General features: G+C 33.3%; 1 protein-coding gene across 1 annotated transcript in view; it reads right to left on the bottom strand.

The window, feature by feature from the left end:
* LOC122158129 (regulating synaptic membrane exocytosis protein 1-like) overlaps positions 1–24,008 on the bottom strand; it is a 186,026-nt gene that overhangs the window by 107,792 nt on the left and 54,226 nt on the right. The window contains exons 6-16 of the mRNA XM_042814569.1: positions 23,259–23,358; positions 21,408–21,531; positions 16,343–16,389; positions 15,082–15,194; positions 14,014–14,144; positions 13,527–13,698; positions 13,265–13,421; positions 6,668–6,824; positions 5,991–6,116; positions 2,090–2,152; positions 137–214 (exon numbers count right to left, since the gene is read on the bottom strand). Of these exons, the coding sequence (XP_042670503.1) occupies positions 137–214; positions 2,090–2,152; positions 5,991–6,116; positions 6,668–6,824; positions 13,265–13,421; positions 13,527–13,698; positions 14,014–14,144; positions 15,082–15,194; positions 16,343–16,389; positions 21,408–21,531; positions 23,259–23,358 (1,268 nt within the window). The remainder of the gene's footprint in view (positions 1–136; positions 215–2,089; positions 2,153–5,990; positions 6,117–6,667; positions 6,825–13,264; positions 13,422–13,526; positions 13,699–14,013; positions 14,145–15,081; positions 15,195–16,342; positions 16,390–21,407; positions 21,532–23,258; positions 23,359–24,008) is intronic.

The following is a 24,008-nucleotide window of genomic DNA, read 5'->3' as shown; positions in this document are numbered from 1 at the left end:
TAACTCATGTTTATCAAAAGCATATGAAATGCTGTTGTTCTTTTTTTTAAAAAAAAATACATATATATATGGGAAGACTATTTCATCTCTAAAGAGTCATTAACTACTACTAAAGGGGACTCTAAATACTTCTTACCTGTATAGGTTCCAATGAATACCATTTTCTAGTAAAGGCATCTTGGGTGGTAATGTTTTATAATGACTAACAGAACTTCTTGAAAGTGAAAAAAGAAAAGAGAACAACACAAAAACATGCCAGAAACAAAAAGACAAGTAATAGTAAAGCAAAATTGACCAGAACTTAAAATAAACACATAATATTCTACTATATGTAATATCTGCATGAGGAGATTTCTTAATGTATATTCTTCTCAATTCACCTGCTGTGATAGCTACCTGGTGGACAATTTTTTTAAATTTACTCTCTTGTTAGTACAGCCCATGAATTCATGACAATGCTACTATAGCTCGGACACTGTTCTTGTAATGAAAGTAATCTAAATTCCTACCACTGAGATTTTTAATTAAAATATACAAGCTCTTGTGAAGGATTAGGCTGCTATTTATTTGTCTTAGTAATGCTTTATTTAGACCTACAGAGACTTTAACTGAGACATGCTTCCAAAGCTAAGCACAAAAAGCTTGCTAAAACAGAGATATGTAGTACCACAAAGACAGTTACACACATACTTGCATCTGGCATCTCTGAATGTTTTTTGGAAGTGGTATATCAGCTTCAAAACCTAATTAAATATTCTTTATAATCATACCCTAATTAAGGGATGTTTAGATATTGTGTTGAGGGACATGGTTTAGCAAGAATTATAGGTGATAGGCAGACAGCTGGATAGGATGACCTTGTAGGTCTTTTCCAGGGTGATTCTATAACAAGGAAATTATAACAAGGAAAAACACAAGGAACGGCTGTACTCTCTGAATTCAGTGTTCCTCTAACCTAACTATGTAGATGCCCATGCACAATTTTTAGCTGGTTAGCTACCCACCTGCCTAGTGGATTTGTAACACAATTGAAAATCCACAGCTGCTGGGCAAAGAGTGACAAAAGCTCGTCATATAATAATTACTCTGTGCGTTGAGAATTTAAATTCTGTCACTGCAAAATTATAATGAAAATTATAATCTTTATTACCTGATTATTGAAAAAAAAAAAAAAAAAAGCACAGAGCTGGGGATATATAAGGAGTAAAGCAATGGAAAATATAGTAGAAAGAAAAATGCCATAGAAAAGAGGTAGTGAAATCTAGATATTGCATGACAATAATCTGACACAAAATAACAGGGAGTTCAATAAGTGATTAAGGTAATATCTAAAATGTTGAGTCAGAAGCTTTTTGGCTGAAATATGACAATGAAATTATTCTTTTTTTTTTTTTTAAAGGTAGATTTGCTTGATTAAGATAGTAAGATAGTTAGTTATATTTAGCTCTGGCAACAGTTGAGAAAGAGAGTTTCAAACCCTGGGATAACACATTTTTTAAGATTGAAAATGAGCATAAACTGAAAAGTTTAAGCCTGGATCAAATTATTAGCACAATTCAAAAGGAAAAATATAGAAGCATTACGAATTCCCTAAAATCTAGGGGAGGATGCCTTTAAATCATGCCCTCCTTCATCCCTATGCTTTCTCCTCAAATGTCCAAAGTCAGCATGAGATTAGGTGTCACAAGGAGTAAAGATTGTTGGCCAGTGCTTGGCTATAATACAGACATAGAAATGGAAATAAACAAAAACATTAAAACTGAAAAAAAATGTCTGAAACCATAACAAAACTGCCATGCATTGGTGATCAGGACTACTGTGACTAGACAGATAATCAACCCCCCACCCCCCAAAAAAACCCAAAAAACAACTGCATAATCAGGAATTCTTTAGCTGCTTTAACCCTTACTAGTGATACACATATATCAGTATAGACAAACACAGATATACGCATCTTCAGCTGATTTAAAACAAACAAAGAAAAACTGACACCTGAATCACAATGTACTGTGAAGGTCTGTACTTACTGTATGCCGGGCACACAAAGCACACACAACTAACCAGAGGTGTACCAGATTCCTGTATTTACCTGATGGTATGTAGGCACTCTGCACTTCTTCCTCGTTTTGCTCTGGGCAGCATAAGAAGCTCACTGCACAGACAGGATGGGTGGTGAGTGAAACAGATATAATTATGAAGCATTAGATGACATGGGTTATGCCAATGAAACGCAAATGAAAACATAAAAAAAAATAACAAAGAAACTTCCACCAAAATACATAGACTGCTAATGTTCAAACCCAGACTGCACTTCTCAAAGTATGTGAGCCAAAAAAAAAATGCCTGCAATAACTACATTTTCAACCAAATCCTTTCACCTAGTTTCATGAGGTTTCTCCTGTTAAAATTCAGTACTGATTCAGAGCTCCTCATGACAAAAGCTGTCTCCGTAAATCATTTACATTTCTCTAATAACCTCCTTTCTTATACATCAAAGAACTACAAAGAAATATTTTAGAAAAAAGACAGGTGATTGTTTTTCTCTAAGTCACAAAAGAATACAAGAAAAAAGGAGGGAGAGTTTGTTACTTCACTGCAATCCAATTTATGGGAAGAGTAAATCCTTTTTGTCCTTCTGGGAAAAAGAAAAATATGCATTAACAGGGAATATGTTTGTTCAAATAGAAGTTCTGACTGATAGCTATTTTCAGTATTATTCAATGTTATCCTAACAAAACAAAAAAATAGCTGATCAGTTATCAGATTCTTTGTTTCTTATTGTTTCCAATTCAGAAAATCAGCCAACTAATCTATTACTCATTTGATGCAACTGAACACGTGCTAGCATCAGAAAGATGGTAAAAATAAGACATATTTATGCCTATGGTAAGTATGATTATGATATGAAACATCCCTTGACTTAATCTTGTAGTTTTATGCACTTCAATATGATCAAGAAGTCGAAGTACCAACATCCCACAAACTATTGTAAATATGAAAGTAAAGCTAAATTTCATGGAAACATGCTATTTTAAAATAAGCAGGGAATCGTATGAAGTACTGTGGTGACAGAAAGAGAAAAGATTACAAAAGAAATGAAGTAGCAGTTGTCCAACGTGCTTTGTGCTTCATACCACTATAAAATGATTACTTTAATTGATGCAGCACAGGTAATATTACTCTACTGTTCTGAAATCAGAAAACTAAAATAATGGCTTCTGAGTAACAAGTGAGAGTTCAGTTTGCATCTGGAATCACCAGCCTGAATTCGATGCAACAAAAGGTATTAAAGGTAAACTGAATTGTTTTTTCTTTTAAAGAAAAAATTCCATTCCAAGTGTTAGAGCACTAACAGCATTTATATGCAAATTTCCAAATTACAAATACATGTGTATTAGGAAAAGAATACCATTTTCTGCAGTAACTTAAGATATTTGAGATTTTCTTTCAAGAAATGAGGAAATTAGCATAAAAACACTACAATCATGAAATGCTATGCACTGCTTAATTTTCAGAGACAGGAATCCTTCTGAGAAACAGGATAAAATCTGAAAAAGAGTAGTTGTGAAAGGTAATTTGATAATATTTATTCTACTTTTGCTAAGCCAAAGGATATCTCCTGAAATGCATCCATGGCAAACCATAATATTTCACTGAGAAAAGGAATATAAACACCAAATCCACCATGAAAACCTCAAATTAAAACAAAACAAAACAAAAACAAGGCAAAAAAATCTGTAACAGATTATTTACAATGTAAGATGATATTGGAAGTTCTACACTAAAGCTGCTTTGGAGAAATTTGTATTAAAGATTATTATTTTAGAATAAGAACTTCCTAATGGGAATACTTAAGAACTGAGATTAGCAGACATTATTTAGGAATAAAACAAAAAGTGAAATAGGGTACTTGAGAATCAGATGATGATGCTAAATTGAGAGGGAAGTATATTCCTTTGTTGGATTTCGTAATATAAAATTTTCCTAAACATTTTTATATACACACATACATATACATGTATTTATATACACATGTACACATATGTGTGCATACATAAATATATATACATATATATATATATAAAAGAATACATTAAAAAAAAAAAGGTAAAGTGAACCGATCAGTTGTGCTGGGAGTGTATCATACCAAACACTTTTCTAAGAGCGTATCATAGATATGTCTACAAAGCTTCCTTAGAAATATTCAATATTAACTTAGGATCACTAAGATCACTGAGAAAATGATCAAAAGTAATGAGCAACTGCAATTTCTGCCATGCAATTATCAGAAAAATACTCACTTTTCCGATCAAGTTTATGTTTGGTATCTACAAGAATATACTTAGATGATGGGTTCGGTAAATGAAGAACATAATACTTGCTCTAATGTTGATACTAAGACATTGTACTGGTACCAATACTGAATATTTACTTTTTTATACCCTGAGATGTGAAAGATTCTATCAACAATGAGGTTGTTGGCAACAACATAAAAATCACAAGTTGAGTCCAAGCCACTCTGTGATTCTACTCTTATTCACGGGAAGTCAGTGAAGCCTTCAAGAGTTAAAAAGTTTCAACAACTGAAGGTATCTGGGGAAAAGCAAATGGAAAAAAAAAAGAGAGAAAAGCGCACAGGATGGTTCCTTGAGGAAAGCAAGTTCAGGGAACCTTTGATTAAATCCTGCTAATCCTATAAATCACGTACATCCTTCATGTCTGATCTTTTAAATTTCTGAAAAGTATCTTCTGAACTCTGCAAACTGAAGACTATTTCCTATTCATCTGAAAAAATCCAGCAGTGCTTTGTTGCTGTGCCCTTTCTGATGGCTCATCTTTGAAAAAGCACCAGTGCATCTCACAGACATAATTCATGTATGTATTGTCATTTATACTATGTTTCGAGGCAATAACATAAATCTGTATGAAGCCAACTCTATTTATTTCTTTCTAATGATTAAAGCTACTTTTAAAAGTCTCTTCCAAATCTGTCGAACAGGAAAGCTATCCAATAAATATTTTCAGTAATACTTTGAATATATTCCTACCTATAATAAATAACATGAAACATCTGCAACAAGTGGAAATTTCTTGAACTAGCTTAACTGTAAGTGCAATGTTGCTATAGTTAAAAAGCATTTCAACTCATCTCTAAAAGGAAATCTGATACAAAAATCCAACTTAGGCAATTCTGTATAAACTTCTTGTCTATAAAGTAGGACACTCAAATGTTAAGCAGTTTCAAGTAAATGATTAATTCCCATACATAAGTCATGACAAAACAAAACAAAACAAAAAAAAAAAAACAGGCAAGATCATTCTAATTTTCTTCCAATTTTTGAAGATATTCCTAAATAACTGAAAATAATGCCTACTAGTAGAGAACATATTCTCTGAGCATCTTCATATATTCCAAGGAGTGTCAAGTATCAATGATTGGAGATTTTTCTTAATTGCAAGCACTGTAATTATCCTTCCTATGTTTGTATACTGTACCAAGTTTACCAAAATGTGATATAAAATTCTGTGAGACTGAAAAGGTAAAAATCCAAAACATATTCACATAGGAAAGCAAACTGTAGCATTCAACTCCCACATGGTAGGAAGTCATCCTAGTATTTTTCTCACTACCAAAACAGACAAATATATTTCTCTGGTCTCTGCTACAAGATTTATTAGGAAATGTATGTAGATTTATGGCTTTAAGCAAACTCTCAGGGCACATGTGCATGAAACAAACAGCACAGTAGTCTAGGACAAACAGCTAAGAACCATTAGTCCAGACATCTTCTATCACTGTCAACCCAGTGCAGACTTTCACCAGAAAAAAGGCAAAGATAATTTAATTATGACTACTTTTTGCAGTGAGGATGATTACCTGACCCTTTCCCATTATTAACAGGCTGTAGTTTTCTGCTAAACATTTGAAAAGTGGGCAAACTGACAAACACATTTCTAATCTTATTTCCAAGTTCAGACTGACAATATACCTTTCTTGATCAGACAAATACTGACTATCCATGTCTCTGGATCTGTAATCAGCTGGACTTCTGGAGGCCTCATGGTGTCTAGTTGGAGAACGTGATCTTCTCATTTGATGAATTTCATCTAAACTCCTGAAAGGCACATATATGTATGACAATCTTGTTTTTCTCACAAATTATATAGTTTAGTGGACAATTAAAAATTCCTGAAAGGCAGACATATGTGTGATAATCTTGTTTTCCTCATAAACAATACAGCTTAATAGACAATTAAATGGTACAGGTTGATTGAGCAAATTATAAATACAACTGGTAATTTAAGCTAGTTGTTACTTCAAAATAAGTTATATTCATAGTATACAAATTGTATACTGCACTATTTATTATCGTACAAAAATGCTTAAATGACTTCATATAAGATTCAGTCACTGCCTGAATAGCATTTCCAAATCTGAGATGAATCACACAGAAAATATTAGTAAGAGGTAACTCTTAGAAAGATATGATTAATCTCGTGGCTGCGCTTGAATGATTATTGAAAGAATACATCAAGTCCAAATAACTATTAAATTGAAATACAATTCTGTTTCTACACAATGCTGAACAAAAGAAAAGTAAACAGATACCAGTGAGAGATTGTACAAACTTGAAACCGACCAGTTTCACTCTCTTGTGATGCCTACCTCTGTGATGGCACATTTGGTAAACGTGAACGGGTCCTGCCCTGATCGTCGCCACGGTGAGGAGATACAGATCGTGAACGATGATGTGTTGTTCTTTGCTGTTCTGGCACAGTTAGTGTTGTAGATCTACTTTCTCTAGTGCTAGATCTATAACCTACTGGTAAGAGGGCAACAGAAGGAAATTAGAGAATAACAGTGTGGATTTCGAATGAATTCAGATGGTTAGTCCTTTAAGGAACACACAACTAAATGCTTACACAACTGTCAGGTGGTCATTCAGCTCTCGTGTATCCTGACATATCATGCAGCCAGGACAAAATACTAGGACTACCCTTTAATTTCTATATGTGCAGAGACAGAAAAACTGAGATTACTTTCAGTATACACTGGAAGGTGTGAGGGAGAGAATTGAGTCCATTTTCTATCTTGGGAAAGAGTACACATAGTAATTTGTATTTCAAAATTGTCATTCAGTAGCAAATATTTGAAACAAATCTAAGTAGTGTAGGTTTACCTCATCTAACAAATGGAGAAGCCATGCCTGTGTATTACAGCAGACTCACACAGGATTCCTCAAAAATAAAGCCTCTTTCTGACTTTTTTTCAGTTAAATATAAAAATGCTCTCCTACTCAACTTGGTCAGAGCTACCTACTTTCAAAAATAACAAGCATTTATACCATATTCTATAAAACTTTGAGCACCATATCCACTGCAGACCACGTTTTCCAAATACTATGAATGAGATGCAATATTTTTCATAATCTCTTCTTGCATAGAACTTCAAAAATGTACTATCATTCTGCCATTTGTTTAACTACTGATATTCCTGTTCTTTTTTTCTAAATAATATACTGATCGTTCACATTTTGAACCTCACGCTAAAAATCCTGTACCAAATGAAGATCAGCATGATGTGCTGCTTCCAAAAGGTGCTTGCTACCTTTCCAGAATATCCTACATGGATTTGGTCAGAGTTGCTCTCATCTAGACATTTAGATGAGAAAAAAATCTCCCTGAATTACAGGAAAGGTCATCTCTTTAGTCATCCCTAACTGAACATCACAAACCAACAAAAAATCCCTCTGCTGTTTCTATTGCATTTGTTTAGCACCAAACACCTGTACTGTGCTTTTTACATTTAGCTAAAAAAGCAGCCTGTATCAGAAATCTTCTCTCCATACAGGAAAAGATCATCATCTAAATACTACATCTTCAACTGGATAATGAAACAGGTTGCTTTGCACTTCTTGTGCTTCTTTCTCTAGTGTTTCAAGGTTTTCGGCTTAGGTTGTTTTTCTTTTTTTATTATTATTTTGCATAATTTGAGTAACTCATGTAGTTCTTTTCTAATATACCACATTGTTACAAGCCTCTTAAAAGTATGGCCTGTATATGTAGTCAGTATCAGACTTGGTGAAGTGACACTTAACGACATGCTCAGCTACAACTCTGAACTTTGATTACAAGAATCAAGGTAAGACTCACATTATTTCTCTCAAATTACTCATCAGATTACCAATGTAATTCTAATGGACGTTTAACATCTGAATACATTATCTGAGCATTAGACCAGAAGGAAAGCATTTTGTTAAAAGTGATAATAATCTTTCACCATAAAACAGATTCACTTTAATAAACAAAATTCAAAAATTCAGAAGAGGGGCCCACTAAATTGTGTATTTTGTCATCCAAGAACCTCTAAGGCCCTTGTCTCTGATTATAAAGCTCATAACTTCACAACCCCCAGAAATGTGTCCATCTGTTATACACTATTGAGCACTACAAATATAAGACAGAGAAGGTGAGTGGGAAGGAGACATGATTCAAAAAAGATGATCAGACAGTTTTACTATGGAATTTCTTGTTAATGTCAGCTCAAAACATACGCAGAAAAACCTCTGCAAGTCTATTATTACTTTCTCCAATTATTGTCTTACACTTCATGGTTGGTGCAAGAACATGGGAAATAATCTCTTTTTTTCCATCTTTTGAAGCAGGGAGATGTGGGAAAGTCAATCAATTAGGGGAATAGGAAACAATATGACTTTTGATAGATCTTAGAGGGTAGGGACAAAGGAAAAGATTCACAATAAAAACACAAAGTAGCTCAGAAGCAAACGCTAGTGTTGCATTTGCATGTTTGCACTGTTCTCAGATAGCACCGAGTTAGGTATATGAAATAAAATGAACAAACGTGGCATCAAATTTTAAATGTGATAATATATTAGTTAGGGCAGGATGGCTGTTATCTTTTGAAAGCCAAAGAAAGATAAAAAAAAAACCCAAAAACTTTGTGAATGCAAATTAGTGGCAACATGCACAACAAATGCTTGCCACTTAATGGCAATGGGTTAGTGAGTACTGACTACAAAAGGGGCTTGATCCCAGAAAGTATCTACTCCAAGGTTCATAAACTTTTTTTACAAAGAAAGACTCCAAAGTCACATTGGTTTTGATGCACTGTGATGCTGGAGTATTTTATCTGCTAAAAATGTTTTTCAGAGCCATGTAATAAAACTAGAAAGAAATATCAGGATACCCTCAACATAAGTACAAGGACTGGGTGAAAACTTTGAAGCAAAACAGTGACTCACTCAGGATTTCAGTGGAGATTCCCTCATTTTCTGTAATAAGATTGATGCAGAAAATGTCTAGTATTTTTGTCAGAGGAAGACAAATGATTACACACAACAAAAACTGATGTGTTCCCTTTCCCAGTCTAATTAAACTTGAACTTTACGCATCAGAATATATTTTCTGGAAAAATAACATGCTTCATGTAAAATCATGTACTCTCTAACACAAAAAAAACCTAGGTTATATTTATTAAACATTAAAATCAAAGAAATCCAAGTCTGCTTTCTAACCTTTTTAACTATTCTGAAATGCGCTTCAAGTTTTCAATAATAAATTTCAATTTAAAATGTGCTTCCAGAGTATTTCTGGTCCACCTAAGAAACCAATACCTAAGATTATCCTGTGCACTTAAACATCTGGCATATGAAGATGCTATTACCCTGCATATTCTTCATAGCTGAGCTACCTGGAGACAATATTTAAAACCCGTGCATTGGGTGAACACAAAGCTTATAGCACAGACAGAGCAACAGTAAATAATATTTCTCCTACGTTTTACTTTTTGTTCAGTTGGTTAAACTGCATCTACAGTTCCACAGTGAGCATGACAGGGACAGCAACAGTAACATCTCCTCGTATCTTCAAAAACAAAGGTTCTGAGCTCTCCAGAGTGAGCAGAGAATTTTTTCTTTTGCATGGGAGCAGCAATACAGCTTATGGCAGTTCATGGAGAAGAAGTTTCTCAGGTGGTCATGGGAAACTGTCAGGTGTGACATGAAATGGAAACTGCATGGATGATGAAAATGTTTTGATTTCTAAAGCACTAAATTTCTTTTTTTTTTTGAAAAAGGCAATACAGGCAATGCAAGGTGTTATGCTGATGTCACCCTGCTGCTTCAGGAATGTTAAGTACAACACAACCATTTATACAGATAATTTTAGATAGAAGAATAAATTATTCTGGAGTGTTACTCAAAAGCATTACAGCTCATTAATATGCTCTTGTATACTGCCAACTCAATATGAGCCACTAATGCCTCAGATCATATTTTATTTTGTTTTTATAAATCCTTTACTGACTCTTTTTATATACTCAGTAATGGTGTGGTCACATTTGGAATATTGAGCTCCATCATAGAAGAAAGACAAAGAGTTAAAGCACTCGGAGTCCAGAGCAGGACCACAAAGCTAATTAAAAGCCTGGAGCATCGTACATCTGAGGAGAGGCTGAGAGCATTAAAATAATATTCATGTAAACAGACATAGGCATACCACAAAAATTTGTCAAAAATAAACTGTGTTAAGCAGAGCTTCAACTGAAGTTACTTTAAAGCTGTGAGTATAAACCCCTTTTATAAACAGTTCCATGAACCGATTCTAAAAAAAATCCGGTGGTATACGGCATTGCAATATACTGCAATTTTCTGCAGTGATCTCTTGAGGAAGTCTGCTCCCATGTATGCTTCAAAGCCACGCTCAAGCACTCGCTGTCCTAAGAACTTTCTGTAAGCACTGTAGTGATTCAGGGGTTGACCCAGAGAATAGAGTCCAATGTACTCAGCTGAATGTTCTTGAAAGCTTCTGGCTAGATGGAAACGGTTTATTTCAAATGAATGCCCTAAGGAATGGGCAGCTTAAAAAAAATTCCTGCTCTAAGTATGTATATTGAGAGGTAAGAAAGCATACATAGGTATGCCACATTTTTGAAACCTATGATTTATTTTTAGCTTAAAGGTTCTCAGCTTCTGTAAATAACAAGATTAATCACTTCATTAAACCAAATACAATTATAAGACATAATGGAACAAATTTCCTGCTTAGTTGCTCATATGCAATTGTATGAAAGTAAGGGAAGTACCCTAACACATAAAAAGAAGCAAAATTTGTATCTATATGTGGTAATAAAATGTACAATGTATTTTAATCATTATATAATAAATAAACTGTCAGATTATTTTAAACTCTGATCAGGGAGATAGAGGACTTTCTAAAACCTGCCATGATTTAATTCAGTAATTGTCAATGGGGACATGGAAAAAATGATTTAGTACTGCCACTGAAACGGCGAATCTTAGGATAGCTTGGGACAATTCTGAAACCTATTCACCTGACTTATAACAACAGTCGAATAGAAATAGAAAAATATGGCATCCAAAGTACAAAAGGATGATAAATTGAAGTCTAACCATGGTACAAGCTAAATTTATGAACATTTAGGGTAATGGTAGTTCATGAAGACTCAAGGAAACTATAGAAGGTACAGCCATGCTACATGCATCATAATCTACAGCATGCATTCTCAATAAAGTCTATGGAAGACTATTTTACATCTAAGTATCAAGCAAAAAGCAAAATAAAACATGCTTGCAATAAACACTGAAACCCTAATTACTGTTGTAAAGCAATTTTTAAAATTAAATTAGTATTTTTAATAATGCTTGGAACACCACGTGGTAAACAATTTGAACCATCAAGTGGTTCATATGTGAAGAATGGTATGCAAAAGGAATACCAATGAACGAATTATAGAATCTTTTAATTCACCATATTTGAGAAGGACAAGAACCATGGAATGATCAGAAAAACTTGTTCTTCCCACTACGCATTCTCTAAAACCAGTATCTTCAATATTCTGAAATGTTATAATGAAAATAAATAAATAAGCAAGCAAGAAAAAAGAAAGCAGGACCATGCTGTTCACCCACGCACCTGGAGGAACAACTCCAATACCATCATCAACATCATAATCTGAGATGTCACTATCACTGATTGGCCGAGATCCTGTACAACAGTAAGGTAAACAAATACCTGAACATCTGGCCATGTTATAAAGCGTAAAAATAGGTTCATTTGTAGTACTAAAACTGAAAAGATGATTTTAAGTCTAAACAGTACAAGTGGAGAATTAAACTGCATCAATGATTTGGTGATGTCTCATCAAACAGCTGAGTCAATCCATCAGGTTCACAGATGCTGCAGCCTCCTCTGCCTTTCTTCCCTCAGTACTCTTCTACGAGGTTAGTTTAGCTCACTAAGCAAGGAAAAAGATTTCTTTATTTCTCAAATAAAGAAAAAAAAAGGTACTTTTGTGCTATTTCAGTGAGTAGAGCAAGCTGAATCAGCTGAACAGGAAAGCAGAGGTGGCAGCATATGGTAAGAAAGGAGAAGAGGAAGCAGCACTGACAGCCTTTTAAAAAGTTCAAATATCTCATGAAAACTAACCTTTGGTTTGCTATCTCTATACATACTCTCAGGCAGTAATTAAAGTAATATCACATTTCTACAATTCACTCCTGAATATGCCCAATTTCTTATTCGTTGGCTGGAATTAATGACTTTTATGTTAAAAAGAAATAATAATAATAATGAGAAAAATAGCTTGAAAGCTTATTAAAAATAACGTCCTACATCCTTCCCATTTTAAAATATATCTTTTACTAAGTTAAATGAAGAGAGAGGCTACAACAGTCAAATATTTCAATACATTCATTATTTTTAGTGTGAAAAATACAAACCTGGAATCAGAATCTTCAGAACAACTGTACTTCCCAAAGCAGTTTCTCTTTGCTGCTTACATTCCTTCTTTCATCTGATTATATGGTATGGTATATAAAAGTACATTGGAAGCTGAAACTAAACTTAAATGAAGTGTTTTTACACCTCACAAGACTTCAAAGCCTTTTTTAAATAAAAAGCTTTTAATTATTACAAAAGTATCCAACAAACGTGGACTTTTTCCTTTTGAAAGGAGATTTATGAAAACAAATATTTGATCAATTTTATTTTGCTAGTGAAAATCAATTGATTCAAATAGGTTTCATTTACTTGAAAGTTATGCATCACAGGTGAAATGCTGGCACGTGCAAAGGCATCTCTTTTTGCTGTTCATTTGTATAACACTAACAGACTCTGAAAAGGCGTTTTTGTCTTGTATGTGAAAACTAAATATCAGTACAACATACCCAGGATTTCAAATTTAAAAATTAAAAAAAAAAAAAGATGAATGGATTGGACCTACTCTGTAATTTTTTGCTAGAGCTTTCTCCACCATGAACATGTCTTCTTGGCATGAAAGGTGATGGCTGAGGCAGAGGTAGTGAAGATTCATCATGTGTCTGTAGTTTATACCAATGTGGTTCATCATCTAAAAGCGCTGTCTCCAGCTCTATTAGAATCTAGGAGGAAAATTATCACATTTTAATTTAAATTTTAATATGTAAGTTTAACAGGTATTCAAAAATAAATATCAAACTCAGGATAAATGTGATTGTGTGCGTCACCTCTCCAAGAAATTCACTCTCTTCTTCTTGGACTCTTGGCTGATCCCATACTGTTATTTCAAGCATTCGTTCTCTAAAATCTCTACGATGGACATGTGAGTAGAGAAAAGTTTGGTTCCATTTTGGCTCTAGACTTTTCTTTACTGTTTTGGTCCTCCTTTTACTTTTATCACTGTAACATAAATATTTGTTGTAAATTGTTTGTAAATCACAAAAAGCCATAAACTCATCAGCACTTATTGGTTTCATTTTTCCTGATCTGATAATGCCTTAAAAGAGAAAAGTATTTGCTGTACAGCGGACTGCATTCATCCAAATGTCCGGAGAGTTAATTTTATACTGAATTAAATACCTCTATTGCAATTTTTTTCTCATGATTAGTCTAAATAGGAAAAAAATACATATAAAAGAATATTGCAATTCAAAAACATTCACTTAAAAATTGATTCAATAAATTACAAAATAATTTTCTCAACTGAAGTACTACCTCCTGTCTGGAAGAAAATACATTTTTACATAGGGATTCCTTGGCCGTCCATCTACTCTTGGTGGCAAATCTGTTGCTTGTAGAACATTCACTATTAACTGATGTCCCACCTTGTCATACCACAGTTTCACCTACATGAAACAAGTTACCAGAAAAAAAACATTGAAAATAAAAAAAAAAAAGGAATTTTTATATTGCATCACATTAATCACAGTTTAGAAGTAACATTTATTTTCCCAAGAGACAATGAGATGCATATAATTACAAATCTATTAAAAAAATATGTTGGTGTATACCAAAGACTTACATATTCACCTAGCTGAATAAAATGGTGTTACTCAATTATACTTACATGACTTACTGTAATCACTGGTACCTGTAAGTTCATTCAAGCCAGCATCATCTTAGTTTTGCACTTCTGAATCTACATTTAAATAGGAAGCTAAACTTCAAGCATGTTCAAAATCTATCTACTCTCATCTGTCACATTAGAAAGGTCTAAGGGAAAGTATAAAATACAGCTAAATTCTTTCCTCGTAGGATCGTAACAGAATTTTTGAGTCTGCTGTGTACTTAGAAATTAATATAATCAATATAAAAATTTAAGAATATATAATAACAAAGTCTAAGAATTCACTGTGTGCTTAATAAGTACAGTTTCAATTAACATTACAGAGAATTCCAGGAGGTGAAGTTTATCTAAATTCAATTGCATTTTTCTACAGTATAAGTTAACATAGCTCTTTACTTGCTCCTGTAAAGAAGGTAGAGTGGTATGGTGCTTGTTATTTGCAAGTGCAAAAGAGCACAGCATGAAAAATTAGAAGGCATGTTTGTGGGCTCCTCAATGTAAATTTCTGCATGTTCTCATTTATTAAGATGACAACTCTTTACTTCTGCTGTGATTACAGTGAATGTATACTTACACATTTGAAAGATGTTAGAGTTCACTAGCGACAGTTACTTCCTTTGACTTCCCAATAGACCTTGGGAAGGCAGAGGGCTGAAGGACCAACATCTGATAAACATCCATTCATTATTAACTTAGGAAAAATAAAATCTGCTCACAGAAAGCTGCCCTGGTAAGACTTGTGGTGCATCCCGTAGGGCTCCAGGGCTGGTTGGAGAAATAACAGAAATAGAAGGTCTTTCCATCTTCTGAGATTCAAAAGAACTTGAACCTAAAAATATGCAAGAAACACATGAACTCTCCATCTGAAATTATAAAGCAAATTTGGATAATTTATGAATTGTTTTTCTTTGAACATAATAAAGCTTGTCTTTATGCATAGTATTAATGTCTTAGCATACGGAATTTTTTTAAGCTGATGCAAATGAGGTGGTGAAAATAGTCTAGATACTCTTAACCCAGATTAAACCTGACATTTTTTCTTTTACTCTAAATAACATATTACAAAGTGTTCCTTATCTATCATTGACATACCATGCCTTGAATAAAATATCCTCATTGTACAGAGTGCATAGCTGAAAACTTTAATGAGTAAATGATTTTTTTCTTTTTTTTTTCTTTTTTTTTTTTCTTTTTTTTTTTTTAATAGTAGCTTCTGAAATGTGATTTTAACTCCTGAGAATTCAGAGGCAGGAAGACATGCAAGACAGGCATCTGGCACAGAGGACACTCCTGTCTATGCAGGAGATTAGTAGTTCTCTATCAGTGAAGCAGAGCTCACATGAGCAAGGACAAGCTCACGAAAGGCAAGGAGCAGCACAGCAAGTTCAGTGGCCCTGCTGGACCCAAGGAAGTTTCTCATTGCTTCTCACGCAAGGCTCAGATGAGAAAGGGCTGGAAGCCATGGCTCTCATGCAACCCAGCTGACACTTCAAATGACAGCTAAGGAAACTGTTCTTTTCAAGTGTCATACACAAAAATTTCATCATAGGGTTGCATTCTCCATAAGTTAAAGAGAAGCAGAAACTCTGGACTTAGGCTGGATGGTGTAGGAGGTGAAATCCTGATGCCATTTGTTTGTACTTTTGGCAGCCTCTTCTACCTATCTCCTCTGTTATGCTAGAACAAGTAAATGACTTCTTCAGGCATGTCTTATACACCCATATGGTATTAACAGCACAAGTAACAAAAGAACATAGTAAAATCCTGCTAACATTTGAAATGTATATAGTTTTTAATCAAATCTATATTGTTTAGAATTTAACACACAAGATTCAGATAACAACGATTTTTTTTCACATACAAATCTCAAGACAACGCAGTCTCCCACTGCATGGTAGGCATTCAAAAAATTCATAGCAAAAAATGTACTGAGTACAAGATCAAGCTCTGTCAAAGGAACAAAGAGAATGTACTCACTGGACTCTAATGGGGGATGAGAACTCTCAGGAATCCGAGGAATATCACTAAAAAACATGAATAAATAACACAAAATAAACACAAAATAATTAGGAATGAGGAAGAGTACCTTCTTCTGTAACAAACATGTTTCTAAGAAACAGTTTCAGAAAAGTATCTCTTTTTGTTCTTATGGATTATGGAGAAAGAAGGGGGAAATATTTGAACCCAGTTCATCGTTTTCACTGGGTTTCATGAAAATCTTAACAAGAAACTATTACTTCCTTCAAACTTAGAAGACAAAACAAGTGCTATGATGTAAATATTATGGATGGATTCTACTATTTTCACAATCTAAAGCCTGAGAGGTTTTATGAAGAGAAGGGGGTAAATGGCAGTATAGCTAATGACACTCAACTATTCTTTGGAGGAAACATTTACAAACTAAACAGAAGACAGAGATTAACTCACTAGTAATCTTTATATAAACGTCTCAAGGAGTTCACAGAATGAAACTGATGAAAATGTCTTATAATAAAAAAAAGAAAAACCAAGAAACATTAGAAATGTTAAACAACAAAAGAATAATACACTTCTTCAAAGGCTAAAAAAATATCACAACTCGTTACAATTGGGTATAGAATTTTTTCAACATAGAAACATCCAACACATACACATAAACAAAATCAAACCAGTTACATCCATACGCGTCTGTCAAAATTTTGTCATCAACACAATTACTTTTCCACCACAGTCTAGATAATGATAGCTCCTCATTCTGTCCTGTTCTCAACAAGCACTGAAAATACATTGCAAAGGCAAGATATAACTATTTTTCTGCAAATATTAGAAAAGCAGAGCAAGAAAATGGAAACAAAGCTCTTCAGCAGTTCACTTGAAACTATTTTCTTCTGCAAATACTAATTCAAAATTTAAACAAAAATACTATTTTTGAAGAACATTTAAAGATATTAAGTGTAAAGGTGAGCATTTTAAAGGTACTCAGGTATTTTTCTGTTCAGTGAAACATTGCCTTAATGATTTAGAAGTCAATAAAACTAAGACTTTATATATATATATATATATATATATATATATATATAAAAATGCTACTTTCAACAAAGAAACAGACACTTAAGTTAGACAGTGAATGTAATAGTTCCCAACCAACCAGTCTTAAATTTATTTTTCAAGTTCTGCATTTTAAATTTTCTGGTACACATGATTTAACAAAACCTACTTTGGCTCCCAACTAACATTTTGCATTGGACTTCATCTCAGCACTAACCAAGAAAGTTCTTGACTTTTCCTTGACTTTGTGAGTAAGGAATACTGTGATTTCCTCAAACTCATGGAAATACAACTGCATTATTTGCTCTTGACATGGCATAATACTCCTTCACAATTAAACACATGACTTAGTGCTCAGCAGGGCTGCTGTGTGGACTTCATAGCATGTTCTCTCTTCTGTTTCCAAGGAAATTTTCATCAGTCTGAAATATTTGTTTATTCCAACTGATTTTCCTGCTCAATATGACATTAAGTCATAATATGTGATAATATTATTATGTGATAATATTAAGTCATAATATGCGATATCTCTTGTGCTAGAAATATGTACTTTCTCTTCTGCAGCACAGCATTGCTCATAAGAATACAAAATTTAGGATATTTAAAGAGGGCTTATAAGTATAAGAAACATTTCAACACAGGAAGTTCAACCTACATACCTGGGTGGATGGAGAAAGACATCAACTATAAAAAAATCTTCAGAAGACATAGAAGAAACGGTTTTAACTAACCAAAGCCAGACTAGCTAAAATAAATGGTTTTTAAAAAAGGAAAAAAAGGATCCATTTGCAGTTTACATTAACTGTATTACTCTAGTAACTCTCTGAAATCTATCACTGTTTAGTTTGTTATGGAGGCTCAGTCTCCTTGCAAAGACCTAGGGTACAGCAACACAGGAACTGAATCACACTGCAGAGACAACATTTTTTGCAATAAGATTTGTGGAAATCCAAGCAAATATAAATTGTACATGACAAGGAAAACAAGAGACAAATAAAGAAAAATTTGTTTTACCTGCACTATCCCATATGAGCTCACCCGAACACACAAGAGACAGTTACCATGCCAGAGCGCTTCTCAAACAGTGTGCTGCCAAAGCCTATGCTGCCTTACATTAACAGCCTCTACCACTGCATGCATATTCATAGCTCATTTTCTCCCCTTCATATTTAGATGCCAATCCATTAAATCTAATTTTAAATGGTTTCTTACCTACCTTGTGTATGCAATCACAAGTATTAATGTCAATTAGTTTCTACGGACTTTTTATGGTACTACTGTGGTTATACCATTTGCTATGCCTTTATTTGCTAATTGTATTGAATTCTTCACATTTTTCTCTCATAAACACCCTACAATTATCCATTACTCAAAATTACATTTACTGATAGACACAGAAATCCAAATTTACAAGACTAAGCAAACTGTATAGACATCAATTTTGTAATTTGCAGTCGTCTAATTTGTGGCCTTCCAGTCCTCCTATTATTTACTTTAGCAAAACCATATTAAATTTAGGCTTTTTAGACCTAATATACTAGGACTTTTTAAAAAGAGACCATTAGATGCACTGCTACATTACTTGCATTATTAATACTAAGAGATGAAAACACTTAAATTATGCAGAAGAAATATCATTTTTCAGGTCTTTCGGGAACCTATTCCCTCACAGGAATTTTAGGTGTAATGGATTACCAATTAATGCTTTATCAAGCAGCTAGAAGTTTGCTGAATCAGAATCTAAAGTAGATACAAATCTTGGCTATACTAGATCAATTGGATTAAGTCAAATTCACTATCAGGAATGTGAAATGAGCACATAGTTGGAATAACAAGGCAAGGAGAAGCCAGAAGAAAAAAAGAAAAAAGTAATCCATAGCAAAACATCCACAAATTCAAACAAACAAACAAGAAAATCATGTGCAGGATGTGGTGCTCATCATTTTTTTGTTGTTGTTGTTCACATCAGGATTTTCTTAGTCACATAATGCCTGGGTGTTTTTCTGAGATTTTTTTGTTAGGTTTAGATGAGAGAGAGGTAAATCCCAATGTGATGTAAAACAACAGGTATTAATCTAATTTCCAAGGGAAAACAAAGAGATCCTTAAATTTGAACAGTTGCATGCTCTAGACCCTTTGGGTTATTTATTTGCTCTCTGTAGAAAAAAAAAAAAAAAAAAAAGGAAAAGGAAAAAATAATTCAAGCAGAACACAGTTCTACAAGGACAGAATTATTATAGCATATAAACACCTCCATATTAAGACTCCATTTATGTCAAAATAAAAGAGTAATTTGATGCTCTCTGTTTTTGCTTATGTCTGGAAAGAAATACGTGTGGGTCATACAAAGCAAAACATTACATTTCATTGGTCCTATTTCTGCTTCATTAGTGCAATAATTGCTGTTCAGATTTAGAAGCAGTCTTTGTTTTTGAATACACTTTATTCTCTAGAACTTAGTCCAACAGTTGTGGTATTTCCCCTGGATTTTTTTTTCAAGAGCACATTAGTGGAATTGGCCACATTGTACTTTGTTTTTTGAAGTCTGTACATTTATAGAATTCATAAACAAGAAGTCAATTTAAGAATCAAGATAAAAATCTAAGGATATGTGACATTTACAAATACATTGATATCTAAAGCTCACTATTTAAAAAACTAATACAGTAGTTTCTTTTTTGTATCAGTTGAACTGATCAATTTTCCTTCAATTGAGAAATGATGTTATGTCCAGTCCAATACCTCTTTTCTCCTGATTTAAAACATAAAAATTAAATTTTCAAAAACCCACTCATGGCATTTGATTTTAAATCATAAAGACTGAATGTCAATTTTTGATCAGGGATGTCTCTTAATTTACCTGTGACTTAAGAATGCCAAATAAGCTTTCTAGTTCCATACTGTTTCACTCTGGATGTTAATTCGGGCCCTAAACAACCACTATTTTTGCATCAAGCTCTAATTTGCCATTAAGATTACCAACAAATGTTAATTTCATTTAAATACTTTCAAATACTTTTAATAGTGATTGCCATTAAAAAGGAAGAGTTCACTTGCAAGGTATATCTACATTTGCACAGTGTGGACAAAACCAAACACCAAAAGCTGATATGAAATACAAGAAGAATGTTTTAGTCAGAAGGAAAATGAATAGTGCTTTCTGTTGCTCAAAATAAAAACTTTGCCATAATTGAGAAATATAAAACTTATAATTAGGATGAAATCCAGCACATTCAAAATGAAAGAATCATGCATTTATAATGAGAAAACAGCTCACTATCCACCTACAGGTTACTGGTACTAGAGACATACAGTGAGCATGTGATCTCTGTGAAGGCTAAAAACTAGAGATAGATTTAAACCTCTCACATTTTTTCTGAAACTAGTCAAGAGTCACTTCTTATTGTAAACCATGTGACTCATCTCTGCAATCTAATTGTCAATTTACAATATTATTGAAATTCCATCCTGTAAGATCACTCAAAATAGTCCCATTAGAGTCATTTTCAGGGAAGGAGTGTAAAATATCGCTGTAAAGCAATTGTGACAAATGTAGAACCCTCGTTTTATCAACTCAAACAGATGATTCTTCAGAAATCAAGAATGCAAGAATTGTTACTGTCAAACACCAAACGTGGATTTATAATAAATAAAAATTATAATTCTAAAAAAAAAAAAGAAAAAAGCCAAATACCGCTTTTTCAGTTACAGCTGTATTTCTTTTTTCCTCTCTTTAAAGAAAACCTCTTTAAAACCCCACTAGCATTGACATAATTCAATTCCTGCAATGCTCAATGCTTGCTTCCTAACAAATCATTTATACTGATAAATCACTATAAAGGCCCAAGACTGCAACAGGCAATGACGAAAATGGAATGTACAGAATGTCAGCAATGGAAAGTCAATCACACTCCATTATTCAAAGATAAAAAACAATGAACTCACAAATAACCCCTTTAGAAGTCCAATTAGTAGGACTAATAACTGTACTTAAGAAACTAGTATTTAGCCTTACCCAATAGGCCTTGAAACAATAATTTCAACTTGAGGTTCTGACTTTGATTCTAAAATAATGTTGTAAACTTCTTCATTTGTAGCTCCAGGCAAGGGTTTACCATTCCATTCTAGAACTTCATCTCCTTGAAGTTAAAGAGAATTTTAATTCATTTCAATATTCTTTTGCAAAGAAGCACAAAACATTTACGAAACGTACATAACTAAGTTACATTGCTCAAAATAAATTTAAAAATTATGTTGAAATCCAGAAAATGGTTTTTGAGACCCTACCAAGGCTTGTTTCACAGAATGTAGCTACAACTTCTACAAAAAAAATGAATGAAACAAATGGTCTTAATTTATTAAGTACTTCAGAGGTAATACAGCAAACATTACTGTGCTACACAATAAAAGTCTCTTTAAGAAGACTTTAACAGTAAAACTTTACTAACAGTAACTTTAACTCACAGTAATAAATGTTGGCAATAAATAATTAATCTTCAAAAAATGGAAACAAATATCTAATGTTTAACCTTAATCAGCATTTTTCATTACATTTTATATACTGTGCAGTTTGAATTCTCAACAGAAAGTCTTCATTGTCTGTGTCAAATGAGCAAAAAAGAAAAGTCAGAATTAAATCATTACTTCTAAGGATGCCAGGGGAGAAGAGAAACCAAAACCTGATGTAAACGATATTTAGATATGTGTCTTTTTTCAGCTTGTCACTTCCAGAATTTTAATAATATTAAATAAAATACATTGCATTGCACGTTAGTACTATTTTGAAAAGATAAAAGTATTTAATTATAGTTTCTTAATAAAGATCAGTGTATTCAATTAAACTGCAGGAACCATAAGGTAATCTTACACTCTCACATCCCATCCTATGCATTGGCCAGAAGTGTGCATCCATTATCTGATACCACAAATATCCTTATTTTCTTTCTTGTAATTTTCAGTAACTACATTCTGCACTTAAAATCTATAATAAGGGGTGCTAATAACAACTTGTTTTTCAAATTGAAAAAAAAGTAACAAATGCCAATACGAACTAGGGTACTTTTGGAGACTCATCATGTGTTCTATTTCTTTATTATATTATTTGGTTAATGTAATCATCAAAAATTCATAAAAGTTCTCATTTGAATTTCTGGATTCCAATGAAGGCACTACTTAAAACTTTTGTTCCTAAGACACTTCCAAAATAGTTGTTTAGGCCTATGATAAGAATATAAACCACCAAGAAGATGTTTAGAAAACTGATCAAAAAGCACTGTTCATATTTCATTTAAAAATAAAGCTTGGAAAGTGTAAATAGTACAGTCAAACACTTGCAAGAGCAATAAATAATTATTATGTACATTAAATACTTTAAATACTTTAGGATCATTTCATAGAGCTGTTTTTCTTCTTTTTTTTTTTTTTTTTTTTTTTTTTGGTAACGTTTCACACTGAAAGGATTAATAATGTCTGTTGCATCCATCATTCAGGTGACACTGCAGTGTTAGTAAAATTACTGCAGTGAGCTTTTGACACAATTGAGTAAGTTTCATAAGTTTTTTATGTTGCTTCTACAGAGTATAAAAAACACCTCCTGAGATAAGAAAGCAAAAATATACCAGTTAAATTCAACCATGGCACTTCAGCACAGACCAGAAGTGTATTGTATTTTTTTCATACATCCAAGCAAATGTAGTCATTAATAAGTTAGAAATGCAGGAAATTGTAGCATTCCATAAGAACATTACAGTGTTTTTTATCTATTCATCATATATTAGCATATCAAAGAAGTGATGTTAATACAAATTAACAAATGCATTACAAGAAGTCAAGAACAATATATTTTGTATGTATTTGATTGATTTACCTGCTCTGAGATGCCCCACCACATCAGCCAAGCTACCTTTCTTCACTTTGGTAATGAAGGCACCGAGTCGTCCTAATTCTGTCATTTTTCCTCCAACAACCTGGAAAATCATAAATCGGTAAGTTTCCAAGCCACAGACATACATCAAATATATGTGAAAATTGCAAGTGAACATCAAACCAAAAGCATGAAAATCCCCAAAACACCATTAGTGGTACAACTAAAAAATCAGCCAATACACCAAAAAGGAACACTTGCAAATAGTTCACACAAACACTGCTACAGTTAAAAACTTGGCCTCCCATCCAAGCACATCAGAAGACAGAAGATCAACTTCTGTCTTCTATTAAACAGAACTGAATGGTGTTTTGTTTTGAAGCAGTCTGCTTGTTACACAAATGGGTAAACAAAGGGGAAAAAGAAAAAGCCTCTCAGGTGATTCAATTTTTGATAAAATATAAAACAAAAGAAGCATTGTTGCTGACTTGCTATCCTCTCTATCCATCTCATTCTCTGAAGTCAGTACTTCTGTCAAGAATATTCTAGGATGAGTTTTATAATGAAATGAAACAGTAAAATGGTAGTTCATTAGGTATTATTACTTCATGCTGCCTACATGGTTTACTAGTAAGAGTTTTCATATAGATCCATACCCATAAAGACCCAGAAGCTTACCCGCCAACAGGGTTGTGAAAAGGGAATGTGCTAAGTTTACCAGTGAATGCATTACCTGGAGCTTAGTTTACATCA

Source organism: Centrocercus urophasianus, unplaced genomic scaffold, assembly GCF_019232065.1.
Source record: "Centrocercus urophasianus isolate 14NV4802_14NV808 unplaced genomic scaffold, USGS_Curo_1.0 seq_10, whole genome shotgun sequence".
Lineage (NCBI taxonomy): Eukaryota > Metazoa > Chordata > Aves > Galliformes > Phasianidae > Centrocercus > Centrocercus urophasianus.
This window is presented reverse-complemented; position numbering and strand designations above follow the sequence as displayed.